This window comes from Sebastes fasciatus, chromosome 6, assembly GCF_043250625.1.
Source record: "Sebastes fasciatus isolate fSebFas1 chromosome 6, fSebFas1.pri, whole genome shotgun sequence".
Lineage (NCBI taxonomy): Eukaryota > Metazoa > Chordata > Actinopteri > Perciformes > Sebastidae > Sebastes > Sebastes fasciatus.
In genome coordinates, this window is record NC_133800.1 from 32,178,852 (window position 1) to 32,195,654 (window position 16,803).

Below are 16,803 nucleotides of genomic sequence, written 5' to 3' on the forward strand. Positions count from 1 at the left end.
TTGTATAAAGAACTACAAACAATGTTCCTAAATTAGAATTTTTCATAGTGATATAAAAACAAAAAAACAATCATCTGTAACAGCAGAGCATAAAATAGATTTTCTGGAAGATATTGTGCAGCACATTTGATGTTTGCTGTTATTTATTTCAAACTGTACCTATAACACATCAATTCCAGACCTTTGTCTACTTATTAAAACATTTTTAAGGGGGTTGTGATGGTTAAAAAGTTGTTACTAACATTTAGTACATAAATGTCTGATATAAAATATCATTCAGTAATCCTTTCTCTACGTTGGTACTGTATGTTATCAGTTTTGAGCATATGTAACAAAACCATCAATGGTAACTACTTTTGTAAAGAGATAAGACCAGACTGATTATAGAGAATAATTAAAAAAGAAGGTTGAAATAAAAACTACCTTTAAAAGTAAAATAAGAACTAGTAGCGACTTTCTGTTGAATTACCTGCTAATCTAGAAAATTATACTTATAGCCTCTTGTTGTATGCCTTTGCCAATCAGTCAAGTTCCAGTTTACATCCATGTCTATCCAAAATATCATCACTATCATCATTTTATCCTGTTAGACATTTGTGTGAAATTGTCATAATTAGCATATTATTTCTTTAGGTATGGCCAAAAACACGTTTTTGAAGTCACAGTGACCTTTGACCACCACATTCTAATCAGTTCATCCTTGAGTCCCAAGTGGATGTTTGCGCCAAATTTGAAGAAATTCATGTTCACAAGAATGGGATGGACGGACAGAGGAACAACCCAAACACATAATGCCTCCAGCCACGACTGTCGTCAGCACAGAGGCATAAAAATAGCTTTGGCTGATCATAAAAACTTCACTTATTTTTTTGAAAAGTTGATTTATTGAGATTCTTTGACACAGAAATACAAAATCATTTTTTTTTGCTGGAGCAAACATTTTAAGGCAAACATCAGAGTTCAGAGTCCATTTAAAACCTTACTGTAACTCAACAGAAACTGTACTTTATGAGTTAATATGCTACACATGTTAACGTGACCAAGGACATATTTCTGTGTCTCAGGCATAAACACAAACGGTCTCTTGCACCATGGTCCAACAAGCACAGAAATATGCATTAGCTCTTTGCCTTGGACTGAAATATTTTAGTATAAATAAACTAAAATAAGTAACAAAATGAAAGAGTTTTCTTTGTGTTGTTAAGAGAACATTTTCCATTTTATGTGTAGATGAAAGTTTTTTTTTTAAATCTCTGTTTAGCATGTGTCACCTGTGTTTTATTTTATGCGAGTGGACGGGGAGACATTGTTCTACAGGAATTCTTCTGACACTGGCAGCTTCTTCGCTCAGCACTTTTCCAGGATGATGGCGATGCCCTGACCACCACCGATGCAGGCAGAGCCAACAGCGTACTTGCCTCCTCGTCGCCTGTTGTAAAAACACAGTGAATTATTCAAAGCTACTTAATGTGCAGACATCTCGCCTGATATACTGTACATATAATTACTAAAAGGACAAAATCACCTGAGCTCATGAACCAGGTGGGCAGTGATACGTGCTCCAGAAGCACCGAGAGGATGTCCGATGGCAATAGCTCCACCGTTGACATTGGTTTTTGCTGGATCCAGTCCAAGAGCCTTAGCAACAGCCAGGTACTGAGCGCCAAAAGCCTCGTTCACCTGTACAAAGCAAATGACATCAGTGACACAACTGTGTAATAACAACCTGAATAAATCAAAACATATATGAAATGCAGTTTTGGAAAGTAACTAGGACTTTTACTTGTAATGGATTTTTTCTAGATTGCTGTATTTGTGCTTTTAATGATGTTTTTTTGGCATTTCTGCTTCATTGGGTAGTGAGAGAGACAGACAGGAAAGGCAGGAGGAGAGAGAGAGGTGATGACATGCAGCAAAGATGATAACAAACCTCCACAAGATCCATGTCGTTGAGAGTCAGACCGGCTTTTTTAAGAGCTTCTGTGATTGCTGGAACGGGACCTGTGATGATTTAAAGAAACCAGATATTCTTACTATAAAGAAGCCCATGTCAAATACCAGAACAGTTCATTTTGTCATTCATTCCTTTTAATTCAAAGGGATTAAATTACTTCTCCATAACAGTGGTGTCACTTACCAATTCCCATAATGCTCGGGTCACAGCCTGACACATGATAGGCCACAATTCTGGCCAGTGGAGTGAGCTTATGTTCAGCCAGCGCATCTTCACTCGCAATCACCACAGCAGCAGCACCGTCAGATACACCCTGGAGATCAAGGAAGAGACATGTAGTAATATTAGGCTACGTCCCATGGTGGAAGTAACAGTAGTTGCATGATATTTATATTAAAATATATCTTACTGTAAATCAAACTGTTAAAACTTTAAATGGCGTAAACAGTGGGCAACTTCCGGGTCTGAAAAGTGAAGCCAATGCTTAAGTGCCTTAAACTTGCATTATTTCTAATAGCCATCACAGTGCACTGCGCATTGCAGAAAAGCTGTTGTTGCACCGCGTAAGCCATTAGAAATAATGGGTTTCAGAGCACAGTGGTGGCGTTGCTGCGTTCTGTGAAAGGCCCATTATTCAGCGTTCAGTTGTGCTTAGCTCCACCCTCCTGTGTCACTTCTGGTTGCAAAAAACAAGATGGCAACAACCAAAATCGTAGGCGTAAACTCACCGAAGCGTTGGCAGCAGTAACAGTCCCTCCCTTCTTGAAGACAGGAGCCAGTTTGGCCAACTGTTCTAGTGTGGTCTGTGGACGAGGGTGCTCATCCTGAGCCATGGACACTTTGCCTTTCCTTGCTTTCACATCAATGGGAGCAATTTCTGCTGTGTAGTGACCAGCCTCATGAGCTGTAAATAGAAACAAAATGACGATTTAACTATTAAGAATGAGCCGCAAAGTTAACAGCCTGTCTTCTCAAAAGCAACATATTTAAATGTTATCATGTGTGAGGTGAGCAGGCTGTGAAAATATTGAAAACATGTCAAAGAATGAAACCAGTCTTACCTGCTTTCCACCTTTGTTGTGTCTGGTATGCATAGTTGTCGACTTCCTCTCGTGTAATCTGATATTTCTCTGCCAGGTTTTCTGCTGTGATGCCCATCGGGATTTTGACGTGCAGGTCAGTCAGACCCGCCCACAAGGTGTCCTCTAGCTGTCAGGCAGACGAGGAGAGGTTTTTATCTTTGCATCAAAAGCTTCTGGAGTTTAATAACAAGCTGTCTTTATGGCCATCTCATGTACATTTGTGTCAAGAGTTTGGGGATTAGAAAGTAGAAAAATCAATCAAAAGCCAACCTTGAGATCGAGTCCAAACTTTGTACCAAATCGAATGTTGCGAACGGCGTACGGGGCCTGACTCATACTCTCCGAGCCGCCGCACAGGACCACCTCTGACTCCCGGAGGCAAATCTCCTGCAAACACACAAGGTAACAGGGTTTTGTTTTGGATCAAGAAGACAAAAGTTAAGGGACATTATGTGTAATTGATATATATGATATATTGTGCTTTAACTAATGTATGAACCACGCTCTTTGTCTTTTACACATATACAGTATTGTACACTACTATGGTTTATTCGACATTTGTATTTCTGCCAGGATGTTTTTTGTTGTCTTGGTGGAGAGCTTACTTGAGCGCCATTGATGATGGACTGGAAACCAGATCCACACAGTCTGTTCACAGTGAGAGCCGGCACTGGGATGGGAACACCACACCTCAGACCCACATGACGAGCAATGTAGGGTGCATCAGCCGAGCTCTGAAATTAGGGGAGGCAGATACACATGTTAACAAAGGCATTTCCATGTGATGGTAGTTGCGATCTGTTAAATATGGCTGTTGGGTTTTAGGTACCTGCATGACATTTCCCATGATGACACTGTTTATAAGTTCTGGTGCCACGCCCCCAGCAGCCAGGGCAGCTTTGGCTGCATGCTCAGCCAAGTCTGTTGCACTGTGATCCTTCAGCACGCCACCATAGGTACCGAACGGAGTGCGCTTGGCAGCTACAACAAATACACCTGCAGAGAAACATGAGCATTTAGAGCAACAACGACTTTAAACCACCCACCACTGAGCCACAGCCAGATCAGTGTCAGGAAGTACTGGATGGTACATACTGCAGAGATGGTCCATACACACAGACAGTGCACTGAGATGAAGAAGATAAAGATACAGAATAACTGGGACATTAACATCAGACGGATCAAATTCGACTGGAGGGACAAGAGGAGTACGTAACTACTTCAGGCATTATGGAGTTTTATTATATTTTTTTTAAAAACAAATGAGAAATGATGCCTATTGATTAAAGAGCTGCATAAAACAACAGTGAAACAGGTGTTAAGTTAAACTACATTTGTTGTCATCTTTGAAAGAACATACGGTTTAAATCTTTTGCAACTTGCTTCATGTGCAAATCCTCAAAAAAGAGAAAACAAGTTATTATAATTTTAATTTAATTAATAATTATACATAATTTTCATTACCCTGGTCAGTTAACTTTATATGAGTCATGTAAATTGCTTCAATGATGCACGGAGTAGTGTTTCATAATAAAACAAGTCACTAGTGGTACGTAGCTAATAGATAAGATCGTTATCTTGAAATACTGCGTTGATATGACTTTATGTTTCTAATCAGACATCGAACTATTGACTAACCTCTGAAAAAGGTCAGGAGCAACACTTGACTTGTGCTGAATGTGTGTTTAGTGTTGTGCAATTTGTCCTGTTGTATTTGCACAAGAAAAACTATTTATGTTTGTTTTTTTTGTATTTAAGTACTTGTATTTTACTTGGATCTTTTCCCCTTTTATGTTACTTCCTACTTCCACTCCACTGTACTTATCTGAGATCTGTTGTTACAACTAGCTACTTTTCAAAATATGTTTTTACACCTAAAACCTATAATCAGACTTGATACAGGGTCAACTACCCTGAAGTAGTTAAAGTGTGCTGCAATTTGACCTGCCACACTGCTGCTTACACATTAATCATTCAATATTTATAATCCAATAAAATATCTGCTATGATAATATAACACTCTTAATGCCTTGCTTAACTTAATGGCAATTAATTTTAAAGAATAAAATGGCAACACTCATAAGTTGAATAAACCTTAACTCATTTCCACTGAAATAATTAATATTTTTTACTTTTGATACATTTTTCAGATAATATATAAATATTTTTTTTAATTGGAATAACATTTTAAGGCATATAAATTACAGAGCAAATAAGTAGTCTTCTAATTTTCATCCATTTTTCCCTCCCACCCCCAAAAATAAAGGAGGTAACCAATATAACATTAAATGTGATAAGACTTAAGGTAGTAATCACACAGAAATTAGAAACACACTGGACACATGAAATAATAAACTGTTACTGTTACATATATGTCATGCTTTTTTAATGATTTATTCTTACATTGTTTTTATTGTCTGTGTAAATGTTTTATGTCTAATGTGATTTCTGCTCAGTTTTGAGGATAATAACTTTGTAATTGTAATTATTGCCTTATTTGTAAATCCATCTTGTGAATAATAAAAGAAAAAAAATTACCCTTTAGCTTTCCATATGAATAGTAAAAATGAAGGTTTTACACTGTATTATGTTCAAGGTTTCTACAAAAATTGCACTTCCATAAAGTTGGATTTGTACAAAATAGTCAAATCAGGAGAAGCAACAGAGGCTGAGATAGTCTGACTTTTAGCATAAATCAAATAATACCATCTGACATCTCACCACAAAGTCCATTCAGTGGCGGTTTACGAACTTTCACCTGATTTTGGAACAGCTACTAAATGGACTATGTGGTTAGTCTGTTTGGTGAACTGACAGTTTCCAAAGTCAGGAATTAACTTTCAGTAGACACAGATATGACGTCATTGAAGTGCTCAGAAAATGTTTAATTTTGACATCTGTAATTCTGACAACTGGGCAAAATCCATCTTGAGGAAGATCATATGAAACAAGCAAAAGCTCCAGAAAATTTTCAAAAATGAACATTCAATTGTCTTCACTTTAGACACAGACTGTCTGGTAAGTGGTCACATATTTGTACTCCATTCTCCATGCCCAAACTGAGATTAATATGAGGGTTATTTCTCAAACTTGTCTTCTGTGTTTTTGATTAATATTCCTCATGACTAGTAAAATAACATTGATGTGTAAAATCAGTGACGTTGCCCTTTAATATTTACCAACCATTGTTTATATCAAACATGACTAAATCACACAGCAGGCTTATTCAGAGCCACACAGTTTTAATGAGTCTTATGAAGACCAATAATAATTACCAACTAATTAATAGTCTGTTTATTGTCAATACTGTATATACTGCTCCTATTTGTAAACTTCCTTCTGTTTAAATGGTTCATATTTTGATACACTTTGTTTAGCTCTTTTTTACTATGTTAGCTGATGCATATTGTTTGCACTATCCCCTTTGCTGCTGTACACTGCAAATTTAACAATCTTAACAATATGGTATTACTAGTTAAGCAAGGACTTCTTCCTCCACCACTGGAGGTAATTAATTGATATTATTATTATTATTTGCATTTAAATGGATCTAAAGGTAATAGAGGAGGAGATGACAGCTGTTAACAGTAGCTGTTAATGATCTTAACACCATCTTGTCACCTTCCTCTTACACCTTTATGCAGTATCATTGTGATCACAAAACGTTTTAATACTTTCCTGGTATTTATATTCACATAAATCAACTATAAAGTGCTGACATTCATTGTAGGTCACTGATAATCTAAAACTGCGAAACAAATATAGAAAATAGAGCCCTAAAATGCACAAATCCATCTGTTTCTGAGGTGAAATGTGTTTATTTACCTCTGAGAAGAGCCATGATGATGCAGAGTCAATAAACCAGCTCTGACTGTCAGGATCAAACTATGACCGAGATCTTCTTGTGCCACTCTTAAATGACTCCGTGCTCTTATAAAGACCTCAGAATACTGCGACCTTTACTCTAAATAGTTCCACCACCAACCGCCAACGTCACACTCGTCCTGTTAGATTCGACACATATAATACAGATTAAAACTAAATTCGTTTAAAATCGTTTAAAAAATACAAATATATAATATGTTTTTGTTTTTGATTGTATTTGCGATGTATTCTGTATTTAACGTCTTTTATTTATTTTTTTATGCATAAACAAAATACTCGAAAGTTCGGCCGTTAAATTGTGAGCGCGATGACCTCATCTTCTTGCGACACGTGACAGCCCAGCTGAATCAAGTACATGTGAACATTTTTGACCCTGAGTGTTTAAAGTGAAACAACACACAGTGGGATCATGTCTGTGGCTTTATCGCGCTGTCTCTGCAGGGTTTTATCCCGACAGACCGCTCCGTCAAGGTGAGTGTTAGTTTGTAGGAGGATGTGAGCATCTAACAGGGCAATAGCTACCTGGAGCTAACAGAGCTAACTAAGGTTATTCAGTAGAGATGCTGCTGACTCTGTTCTGTGGTTATGTCACAACATTTTGTAAAAGATATCATACTAACAAAGATTTAAATATTACTCACTTTTAACAATCCCAGTTTTCTGGCATATTTACATATATAATTTGATTAATATCTTAGCAAAATATTATATCCATAAAATGAAATGGCTTAAAAAAATACCCTCCTTTTATACTTATAAAGATTTTAAAACATATTTGCAAAAACTATTAGATTATTCAGACATTTCAAATTTATTCCAGTTGTTTAACATATTTCTTTTTTGTTTTTATTCATCTTTTCCTTTCCTGACATTTTGTTGTATAATTTATTTTATTTTTATACTTTATGCTGATTTATTTTTTTGTAATGAAAAATCTGAACATGTTTATGTGAATACTGTATTGAACTTTCGAAATAAAGCATGGGAAAATAATAATAATAAAAAGCCCTGTGGTTATTTGTTGTTTTGCAGCTTCCTGTTGGGAGAACATCATCATGCTGTACAGAGTCCTTGGTTTGCACCAGTGATGACATTGAAGACATCTGCTCCACTGAGGTATGATCAACAGTCCCTGGTCCACTGCATATCAATTAATTGCTAATTCATATGGAACATGCACTACTAAAACACAGTATTAACTAAGACAGATCCTGTATTCAACTGCTAATCTAGTGGTCCTGTCTTACACAGGGACTCTGTGTCAAAATCTACTTTTGTCAGTTTATTTGATGATTATTTTGTTTATCAAATAATGCTCAAAAAGGGTCCAAGTTAACATCCACGTTTCCAGAATCCAGAGTGACATCTTCATATTGCCCAAATCTGTAATTTACAATTATATAAAATGGAGATGGCAAAGCAATCTTCATAGGCTGAAACCAGAGGATGACAATGGCATTGTTGCTTCATAATAACCTAAACAGCTGATTATCAAAACTGTTTTCACTTGATTGACTTGATCAACTAATCGATTAATTGACTAATTATTTCAACAGCAGTTCAACAAACTTAGTGGCAAAGAAAACCAGGGCCCAGTGTTTTTTCAGATCTCTCTGTGCATTGCACTTAATGGGAACTTGGAGGTTAGGGTTAGGGTCCCAGACAATATCACGTTTATGTCACAGTATCAATATATATTATATTCATATATTTGCCCTATCTGTTTCAAAAATATATCTTGTGGTTGAATGTGCTCACACAGAGCTGTGTTTTGTGTTTAAGAGCGGAGCCCAGAAAGAAGAAGAAAGTGGACCCAAGAAGGGAGCTGATGATGAGAGAGAGGATGAGAAAGAAGCTGAAGAAGCTGGAGAAGGTTCCACCGGAGCTTATCCCCATAGAGGACCTCATCACTCCAGCCAAATGCTTGGATGAAACAAGGTACAGCTCATTTCACTGTTGTCCATGCTGTCATTTACAAGTAATCAGGTTTGTGTTGAGGCATTGTTAACCTACCTGCAGTGCTGGATGTGGTGACGTACATTAAAGAACAAGGCTGGCGTTATTCAATGTTTTTCTGATAGTCAACAAATCTTCTGAAAACACCAAAACCAACAACGTATTGTGTCTGTGGCCAAAGACTGATGAAGCTTATCAGAACTATTAAATCTATTAAAAACTATTACCATATTGGTTTCAGTCTTTTCATGGAATTGTTTTGACAATAAGAAAAACATCAGATAACCCCAGACACGTCCTTTATGTCTTGATGCTTTATTGCATTCAGATGGAAACGGCCTGCTGTAAGTGAGATGAAGGAAAAGAGAAATATGTTTTCACTCCTCAGCTGTATCGCTGACAGGAAGCAGGGTCAAAGTCATATTGCACCAGATACTTAATTATTAGTGACTTAATAACATGCTTAATAATTTGCAGCAGGGGAAAAGTTGAATTAATGCAAGTATCTTAAATTGTATTCCAGTTTCTGCCCACTGGATCTGTGGGTCAACATTGTGTTACATAACCCGTGGACAGCTGAAAATACAAACTCAGCAACTACACTGAATCTTGGTCTGTTCTCCAGAGATTCAGTTTGAATCAGAGTTCAAAACACTCATCAGTTAGGTTTTAATCTGATGTGTAAAAATCAGACTCAAGATAGATAAATCACTTAATCCAAATTGTTCTTCCTTTACATTGTTATTGATGGCCTCTAGGATAGGGCTTTAGGGATGGATTTGACATAAATTATACCACAACGCGTGTTGAACAAGATCGCAGAAAGGTCCCTATTGGCTGTTCCAAACAGTAAATGAACTACACAGTCTTGACAGTAAGGCTTGCAGACATTAAAACAACATATTTATGGATCATTCATCCTTTTATTTGACTTACTGTACCTTTTGTTCTTTCCTTGCTCGCTGACTTTGAAGTGCAATAAATTGGTGTTTCTTCTTCTCTTACAAAGGGAACGCTCTGCACCAAGGCTGTCATTTGGAGAAAGTGAGGGTCGAGCCCTGCTGCTGAAGGAGTGGTGTCGATACAAACAGGTCACCACTTAACCTATAACACCTCCATCACTTAAGCTTTTATAGAAAATGTTGCCTCCGACCTCTGCTCTCCATCATGTACACTTAGCGGGCTATATTTGATGTGCTCTTTCGTCTTTGTTCTTGCAGGAGCAGCACATGGCTGAAGTGCAGTCTGTTGAACTTGCTCTAGAAGCACAGGGGGAGGCGCTGGAGGAGCTGAAGTTAGAGTCTGAGGCGCTGTACCAGGCAGCGCTGAAGCCAGACCCCCTAATGTTTCCCTTCAGTCATGAAGGTCCTGCCTACACACCGCCTAGGACCACTTATGAAGCTCCTGATGGGAAATACAACAACATCACTAAAGTTTACACACAGTGATGGACACTGTGGGCTGTGGGTGCAACCTGTGTGTACCGTCATGTATTTACTGTCCTTGTTTGTACATGATTCAATAAGCCAACATGCAGCCTTTCAACAGCCTGCATGTGTGGGTGTGAAGGACACTTTGCAATGTTTTTTCTTTAATGTACAGTCACCACATTTCATGTCTGTATCAAATGCAACAACATTCATGGAAATTTTGCATTGAATTGTTTTTTCTCCACATGCACTTCACTGTATAAAAAAAACATAACGGAAGAAAGTGGAAAATAAAAATGTACTTTTTTTTTATTGATCCAATTTTGTGTTATTTGAGGTAAAGCCATAATCAAATTACATACGGCAGAAAACTGCTAATGCACAACTCTGTATGGGTCGAAACTGTAAAGCTGAATTTTATATTAATGCATCAATAATATATTTATCACAGAGGACTATCTAGAGCACAAGCTGGAGGAAATATGGTTCTTTTGAGAAATGTTGACAGGCTTACGAGGGCCAACTCTCCTGTTTGATGCCATCAAAAGTGTTTTCTAGAGCAGCATCAATTTTTAATTTAACCCTTTCATTAAATCTTAAATATTTTTAATCTATAATATTATCCCTCTTCTTACACTAAACACAGAAAAAACAAGACAATTAATCTGAAAACCCATTTACAGCGAGTCTGACTGCAGTCAGCCTTTGAGCATCAGTTGACACAAGCTTTGGAGAATTAATAATTAGATCATCTTGTAATTCACTGGTTGAATATAGACGCTGTCATACTCATCACTGACCACTAGATGCTGCTACCACTGTTTTAATATACAGTACATATCTGTTTCCATACAGCAGATCACTGAATACAGCTTGAGACAGCAATAAGTGTAGACAAGTCTCTCCATCACGTGGCTCTAAATGATTTTGTTAAGTCCTTTAAGTGACAAGAATCTCAACTCTTCATTTCACTTTGCTTTGGCTGTCATGGAACAGAGACATCAGGTTTTTAGAGACAGTTCAGGAGTCCTGAGGCCTTTCCTGGTTCAGGGGCATGTGCCAGTCTCTGGGAGGGTCTCGCCTCAGTTCCCACACTGGGGTGAAGTTTTTCTGCTCTGCCACTCGGTTCCTCTCACTCTTCTGCAAGGCTTCCTGCAATACAAGATACATTTCAAGACATCTTTTTTTCAAGTGTTTACATGTATTCTTTAGGACATTCAGATTCAGACACCATGAGTAGTGTCAGAAAGATCACAAGTTTAAGTCTTTAAACAATGTGATGTCCTGTTGCTGTACCTTGGCCTCCGTGCCTCTGTGTTTCTCCCACTCTCTGCAGTTACAGTAGTCCTCTTTCCACTGCTGGCAGGATGGGGCGGTACCGTGAGTGTAATAATGGTGAAAACAATTCCTCAAGCTTTTGCAGTGTCTGAATTCACTCCAGTAGTCGTCACAGGCTCGGGGCGGCTGTACGAACAGACACAAATCAGGAATCATCATCAAGCCAACTTGTACAAATTATATTTTAACCCCCTACTGTTGAGTCTCTGGTGAGTGACTGCATCACTTCCACTTTTCTGGTTACACCTAACAAGCTCATGTACGATGCAACATGTAAGAGCACATACAAAATCAATCTGGGAGTGCTTAATTTGTGCAGCTGCAGGGCTCAACACTAACTTTTGAACTTGAAACTGAAAATAACGTTGCCATTTTTTTGCTTGTTCATCCATTCTCTCCCTTTCAAATTTTGTTTTTCTGGACCTTTGTGCTGATTCTCACCACAGATCCATCACCCCTTCATCATTGAAGTCTTGTATTGTGGATCTCTCAAGTGACACCAGCATCAGCTTGCCCATCATCTCTACTTTCAAAGATGACCTCCAATCTTTCTTGATTCTACTTAGACAACTGAATCCTTTCTCACATACAGCTGAGGAGACTGGGGTGAACGTGTTGCTGTTTGCTGTCCCTATTTTTTATTTGTTAAAAAGTAGTTGCCACTGATGGTGACCAAAGGTCAAGAATTGGTTGCCAATTTCTCAAAATGGTTGCCAATGGCAACCTGGCAACCCTTACTGTCGAGCCCTGAGCTGGCTATGGTTTTTGCTTCAGTGAGGTTGAAATTCCAATGTTAATCAAGGCTGTCTTGACTGACTAAGAATTTAGTGATAAAAAAATAAAAATCAATAAAAATATTGGAAAAAATGTCATTGTGAACTCCTGTAATACAGATACATGGAAAAAGGCCATTCTGAAACTAAAACTCCTGGATGTTTTTTTAAAGAAAATGCTGTACATTATTTCACAATATATAGCATTGATTTTGTCTATTATTCATATGATTATTTATTTCATAATGTCTTATTTATTTAACACATTGGCTTACTCCACAACCAGCATTGCTCCCAGTAGACCACTTACATTTAAACATCAAAAACTGACAATAACCTGATATTACCAGGTGGAATTTCATTCATTCATTCATTCTCACTGTGCAATATCATTTTCCACTTGTGCAATTTTGTTAATAGTCTGTTTATTGTCAATACTGTATATACTGCTCCTATTTTTCATACTTCCTTCTATTTTATTCTTGTTTTTTTTGCACTATCCCCTTTGCTGCTGCACACTGAACATTTCCCCACTGCAGGACTAATAAAGGAATATCTGATCTTATCTTATCTTCACAGATATATTGGAATTAATGAATTGTCCACTAACAAGACGCCTTCTAAAACATTGTTTGTAAGTAATAATGTTTAAGACTTTTTAACTTTACACTAAACAGAGGAGAAAAAGAAAACATACTTGTCTATCAGCTCCTCCCTCAGGCTGCTCATGTTTAGATCAACCTCACATTGCTCAGTGGCGGATCTAGCGTTACAATTATCCCCATTTACATGTTGTTTTTATATTTAATTAGCTAGATTTCAATGCAGATCATGCATCAGATGAATAACAGAGTTTCTGTTAAACCTCCTCATCTAACTGACATTGCTTGTTGCTAAGCTAAGGGCAGCTTAGCAACAACAGCTAAAGTTAATCACCTTGCTGGCTATTTGAGTCAGATTTGGCACTTTTCACTCATTACCAGGACTAGCAAGAACAAGACAGATTAAACTCAATCAGGACATTAAGCCAAGAACGTAATTTACAACATGATTAGAGTAATTACCCTCCACACTGCTCCTCCAGGCTGGTCCATTGCTAGCTAGCTAATACAGTAACGTCACTTCCGGTTTCATTTCACAATAAAAGCGCTATCACCAGCAGACTGAGGACAGTTTTTCCCAACATCAGACTTTTAAATAGATAATTCATACCACACCTTCTCACACAAGTGCAATACCTCAATCATATATCTATACTGTATATGTTCTTAATATGCCTGTATATGTTCTTAATATGCCTGTATATGTTCTTAATATGCCTGTATATGTTCTTAATATGCCTGTATATGTTCTTAATATGTCTGTATATGTTGTTAATATGTCTGTATATGTTCTTAATATGCCTGTATATATTCTTAATATGTCTGTATATGTTCTTAATATGCCTGTATATATTCTTAATATGCCTGTATATGTTCTTAATATGCCTGTATATGTTCTTAATATGTCTGTATATGTTGTTAATATGTCTGTATATGTTCTTAATATGCCTGTATATATTCTTAATATGCCTGTATATGTTCTTAATATACCTGTATATGTTCTTAATATGCCTGTATATATTCTTAATATGCCTGTATATGTTCTTAATATACCTGTATATGTTCTTAATATGCCTGTATATGTTCTTAATATGCCTGTATATGTTGTTAATATGTCTGTATATGTTCTTAATATGCCTGTATATATTCTTAATATGCCTGTATATGTTCTTAATATGCCTGTATATGTTCTTAATATGCCTGTATATGTTCTTAATATGCCTGTATATATTCTTAATATGCCTGTATATGTTCTTAATATACCTGTATATGTTCTTAATATGCCTGTATATGTTCTTAATATGCCTGTATATGTTCTTAATATGCCTGTATATGTTCTTAATATGTCTGTATATGTTCTTAATATGCCTGTATATATTCTTAATATGCCTGTATATGTTCTTAATATACCTGTATATGTTCTTAATATGCCTGTATATATTCTTAATATGCCTGTATATGTTCTTAATATGCCTGTATATATTCTTAATATGCCTGTATATGTTCTTAATATGCCTGTATATGTTCTTAATATGTCTGTATATGTTCTTAATATGCCTGTATATATTCTTAATATGCCTGTATATGTTCTTAATGTCTGTATATGTTCTTAATATGCCTGTATATGTTCTTAATGTCTGTATATGTTCTTAATATGCCTGTATATGTTCTTAATATGTCTGTATATGTTGTTAATATGTCTGTATATGTTCTTAATATGCCTGTATATATTCTTAATATGCCTGTATATGTTCTTAATATGTCTGTATATGTTGTTAATATGTCTGTATATGTTCTTAATATGCCTGTATATATTCTTAATATGCCTGTATATGTTCTTAATATGCCTGTATATGTTCTTAATGTCTGTATATATTCTTAATATGTCTGTATATGTTCTTAATGTCTGTATATGTTCTTAATATGCCTGTATATGTTCTTAATATGTCTGTGTATGTTCTTAATGTCTGTATATGTTCTTAATGTCTGTATATGTTCTTAATATGTCTGTGTATGTTCTTAATGTCTGTATATGTTCTTAATGTCTGTATATGTTCTTAATATGTCTGTGTATGTTCTTAATGTCTGTATATGTTCTTAATATGTCTGTATATGTTCTTAATATGTCTGTGTATGTTCTTAATGTCTGTATATGTTCTTAATGCCTGTATATGTTCTTAATATGTCTGTGTATGTTCTTAATGTCTGTATATGTTCTTAATATGTCTGTATATGTTCTTAATATGTCTGTATATGTTCTTAATATGCCTTGTACAAAGTATCTTATATATGTACATTCATACTTCCAGATATGTATATGTTCTTAATATGCCTCTATATGTTCTTAATATACCTGTATATGTTCTTAATATACCTGTATATGTTCTTAATATGTCTGTATATGTTCTTAATATGCCTGTATATGTTTTTAATATGCCTGTATATGTTCTTAATATGTCTGTATATGTTCTTAATATGCCTTGTACAAAGTATTTCTTATATATGTACATTCATACTTCCAGATATGTATATGTTCTTAATACGCCTTGAACAAAGTATTTCCTTTTATAATTGTAATATAACTTATTATTTTTAATGGAGCTTCCCAGCAAAAAGCATTTCACACGATTGTACTTGTATAACCGGCGTGACAATAAACATCTTGAATCTTGAACCACAGTTTTACACATAGGCACAGCCCTTACTTTGAAAATACTCACTTAACCCTTTCAAATAGCAAAAAATTAAACAATATGAGTGATTAATACTACTAATACTAATCATGACAAACTAAACATCTCATAATTGTAGTAACTATAGGTGTGACCAATTTATTTAAAGCTACTCTGCATTTGATAAGTCAAGAACATGTTTTGGACAAATATTGACATTTCTTCTTTGACATCTTTGTGGTCTTTCCACCATCTATTGGTGTTATAAAGTATGTATTACTTGTAAGTGTATCCTACCATTACACTGTCTAATTAGAACTGGACAATCAAACATAAAGCATCTGTTTATTCCTAAATAAATGTGTCTAATTCGAGTCAAGAAAAATGCCATAAAAACATCCTATTATATACCAGTTTCATTATGTAGTTCATGTACATGCTTAAACATCACAAAAATAACTACTAGCGACAATTTATTTCAAACACAGTCCTTTATTTGTCTATAAATAAACCAAGAAAAAAAAGGAAAAAACTTGCAAATTACTCCTATAACCCAAAAAACCTCAAACACAAAATGTTTTCATTATAATTAAAACCAAAAGTATTGAGCTATTATTGCTCCCATTTTATCACAATAATGGGACTCTGGATAGCAGTATATTTAAAGTCAATTATAAAAATGCAACTATTATGGAAAAAGGGGGAAAATGCTCAAATATCACAGCAATACTCAACAAGTTATTCTTTGTTTTGGTAGTGTGGTGATATAATTTATTCTTATTTATTCCAAAAAACTCCAGACAGCTTTTTTTTTACAGAGCTCCGCTTTTGTTGAGCAAGATATTTCTGTCTGAATTTTAATTACATATAATCCCAACTCAACAGCAAAACCATTTCAAAGGGACAGAGACAAAATCTCAGTGCATCTGAAGGCCAGTTTTGTTTTTACTTTGCTGTTGAAGGTGACAATAGATATGGTGAGTCCGTGCACATTAGCCAGTCTCTCCACTGGGAATCCTTCAAGGCTTTCTGCCCTTCTTGCGTAGTGACTGTCCTTCTCCAGAGAAGGCGATGAATCTGTTCAAGGCATCATCCTGGGTGGATTAAAAGA

General features: G+C 35.9%; 5 protein-coding genes across 6 annotated transcripts in view; 2 read left to right on the forward strand and 3 right to left on the reverse strand.

Annotated features, from left to right (window-relative positions):
- prnpb (prion protein b) overlaps window positions 1–16,803 on the forward strand; it is a 201,354-nt gene that overhangs the window by 446 nt on the left and 184,105 nt on the right. The gene's annotated exons all lie outside the window — the stretch shown is intronic.
- acaa2 (acetyl-CoA acyltransferase 2) lies at window positions 1,153–7,026 on the reverse strand. The gene is made up of 10 exons (XM_074639359.1): window positions 6,862–7,026; window positions 3,866–4,032; window positions 3,642–3,770; window positions 3,307–3,423; window positions 3,016–3,163; window positions 2,683–2,858; window positions 2,138–2,267; window positions 1,931–2,001; window positions 1,526–1,680; window positions 1,153–1,429 (listed from the first exon to the last, which is right to left on the reverse strand). The coding sequence occupies exons 1-10, from the start codon at window positions 6,875–6,877 to the stop codon at window positions 1,348–1,350; spliced, it is 1,191 nt and encodes a 396-aa protein (XP_074495460.1). The 5' UTR covers window positions 6,878–7,026; the 3' UTR covers window positions 1,153–1,347.
- mrpl40 (mitochondrial ribosomal protein L40) lies at window positions 7,228–10,623 on the forward strand. The gene is made up of 5 exons (XM_074639377.1): window positions 7,228–7,392; window positions 7,954–8,037; window positions 8,704–8,859; window positions 9,887–9,968; window positions 10,098–10,623. The coding sequence occupies exons 1-5, from the start codon at window positions 7,331–7,333 to the stop codon at window positions 10,323–10,325; spliced, it is 612 nt and encodes a 203-aa protein (XP_074495478.1). The 5' UTR covers window positions 7,228–7,330; the 3' UTR covers window positions 10,326–10,623.
- c6h22orf39 (chromosome 6 C22orf39 homolog) lies at window positions 10,592–13,605 on the reverse strand. The gene is made up of 3 exons (XM_074639379.1): window positions 13,483–13,605; window positions 11,604–11,771; window positions 10,592–11,459 (listed from the first exon to the last, which is right to left on the reverse strand). Exons 1-3 carry the CDS (start codon window positions 13,510–13,512, stop codon window positions 11,328–11,330), a joined length of 330 nt encoding a protein of 109 aa, XP_074495480.1. The 5' UTR covers window positions 13,513–13,605; the 3' UTR covers window positions 10,592–11,327.
- The window catches only part of ufd1l (ubiquitin recognition factor in ER associated degradation 1), a 5,062-nt gene continuing 4,423 nt past the window's right edge, over window positions 16,165–16,803 (reverse strand). For both annotated transcript variants that reach the window (XM_074639306.1, XM_074639307.1), the window contains exon 12: window positions 16,165–16,786. In XM_074639306.1, the coding sequence (XP_074495407.1) occupies window positions 16,712–16,786 (75 nt within the window). In that variant the 3' untranslated portion in view covers window positions 16,165–16,711. The remainder of the gene's footprint in view (window positions 16,787–16,803) is intronic.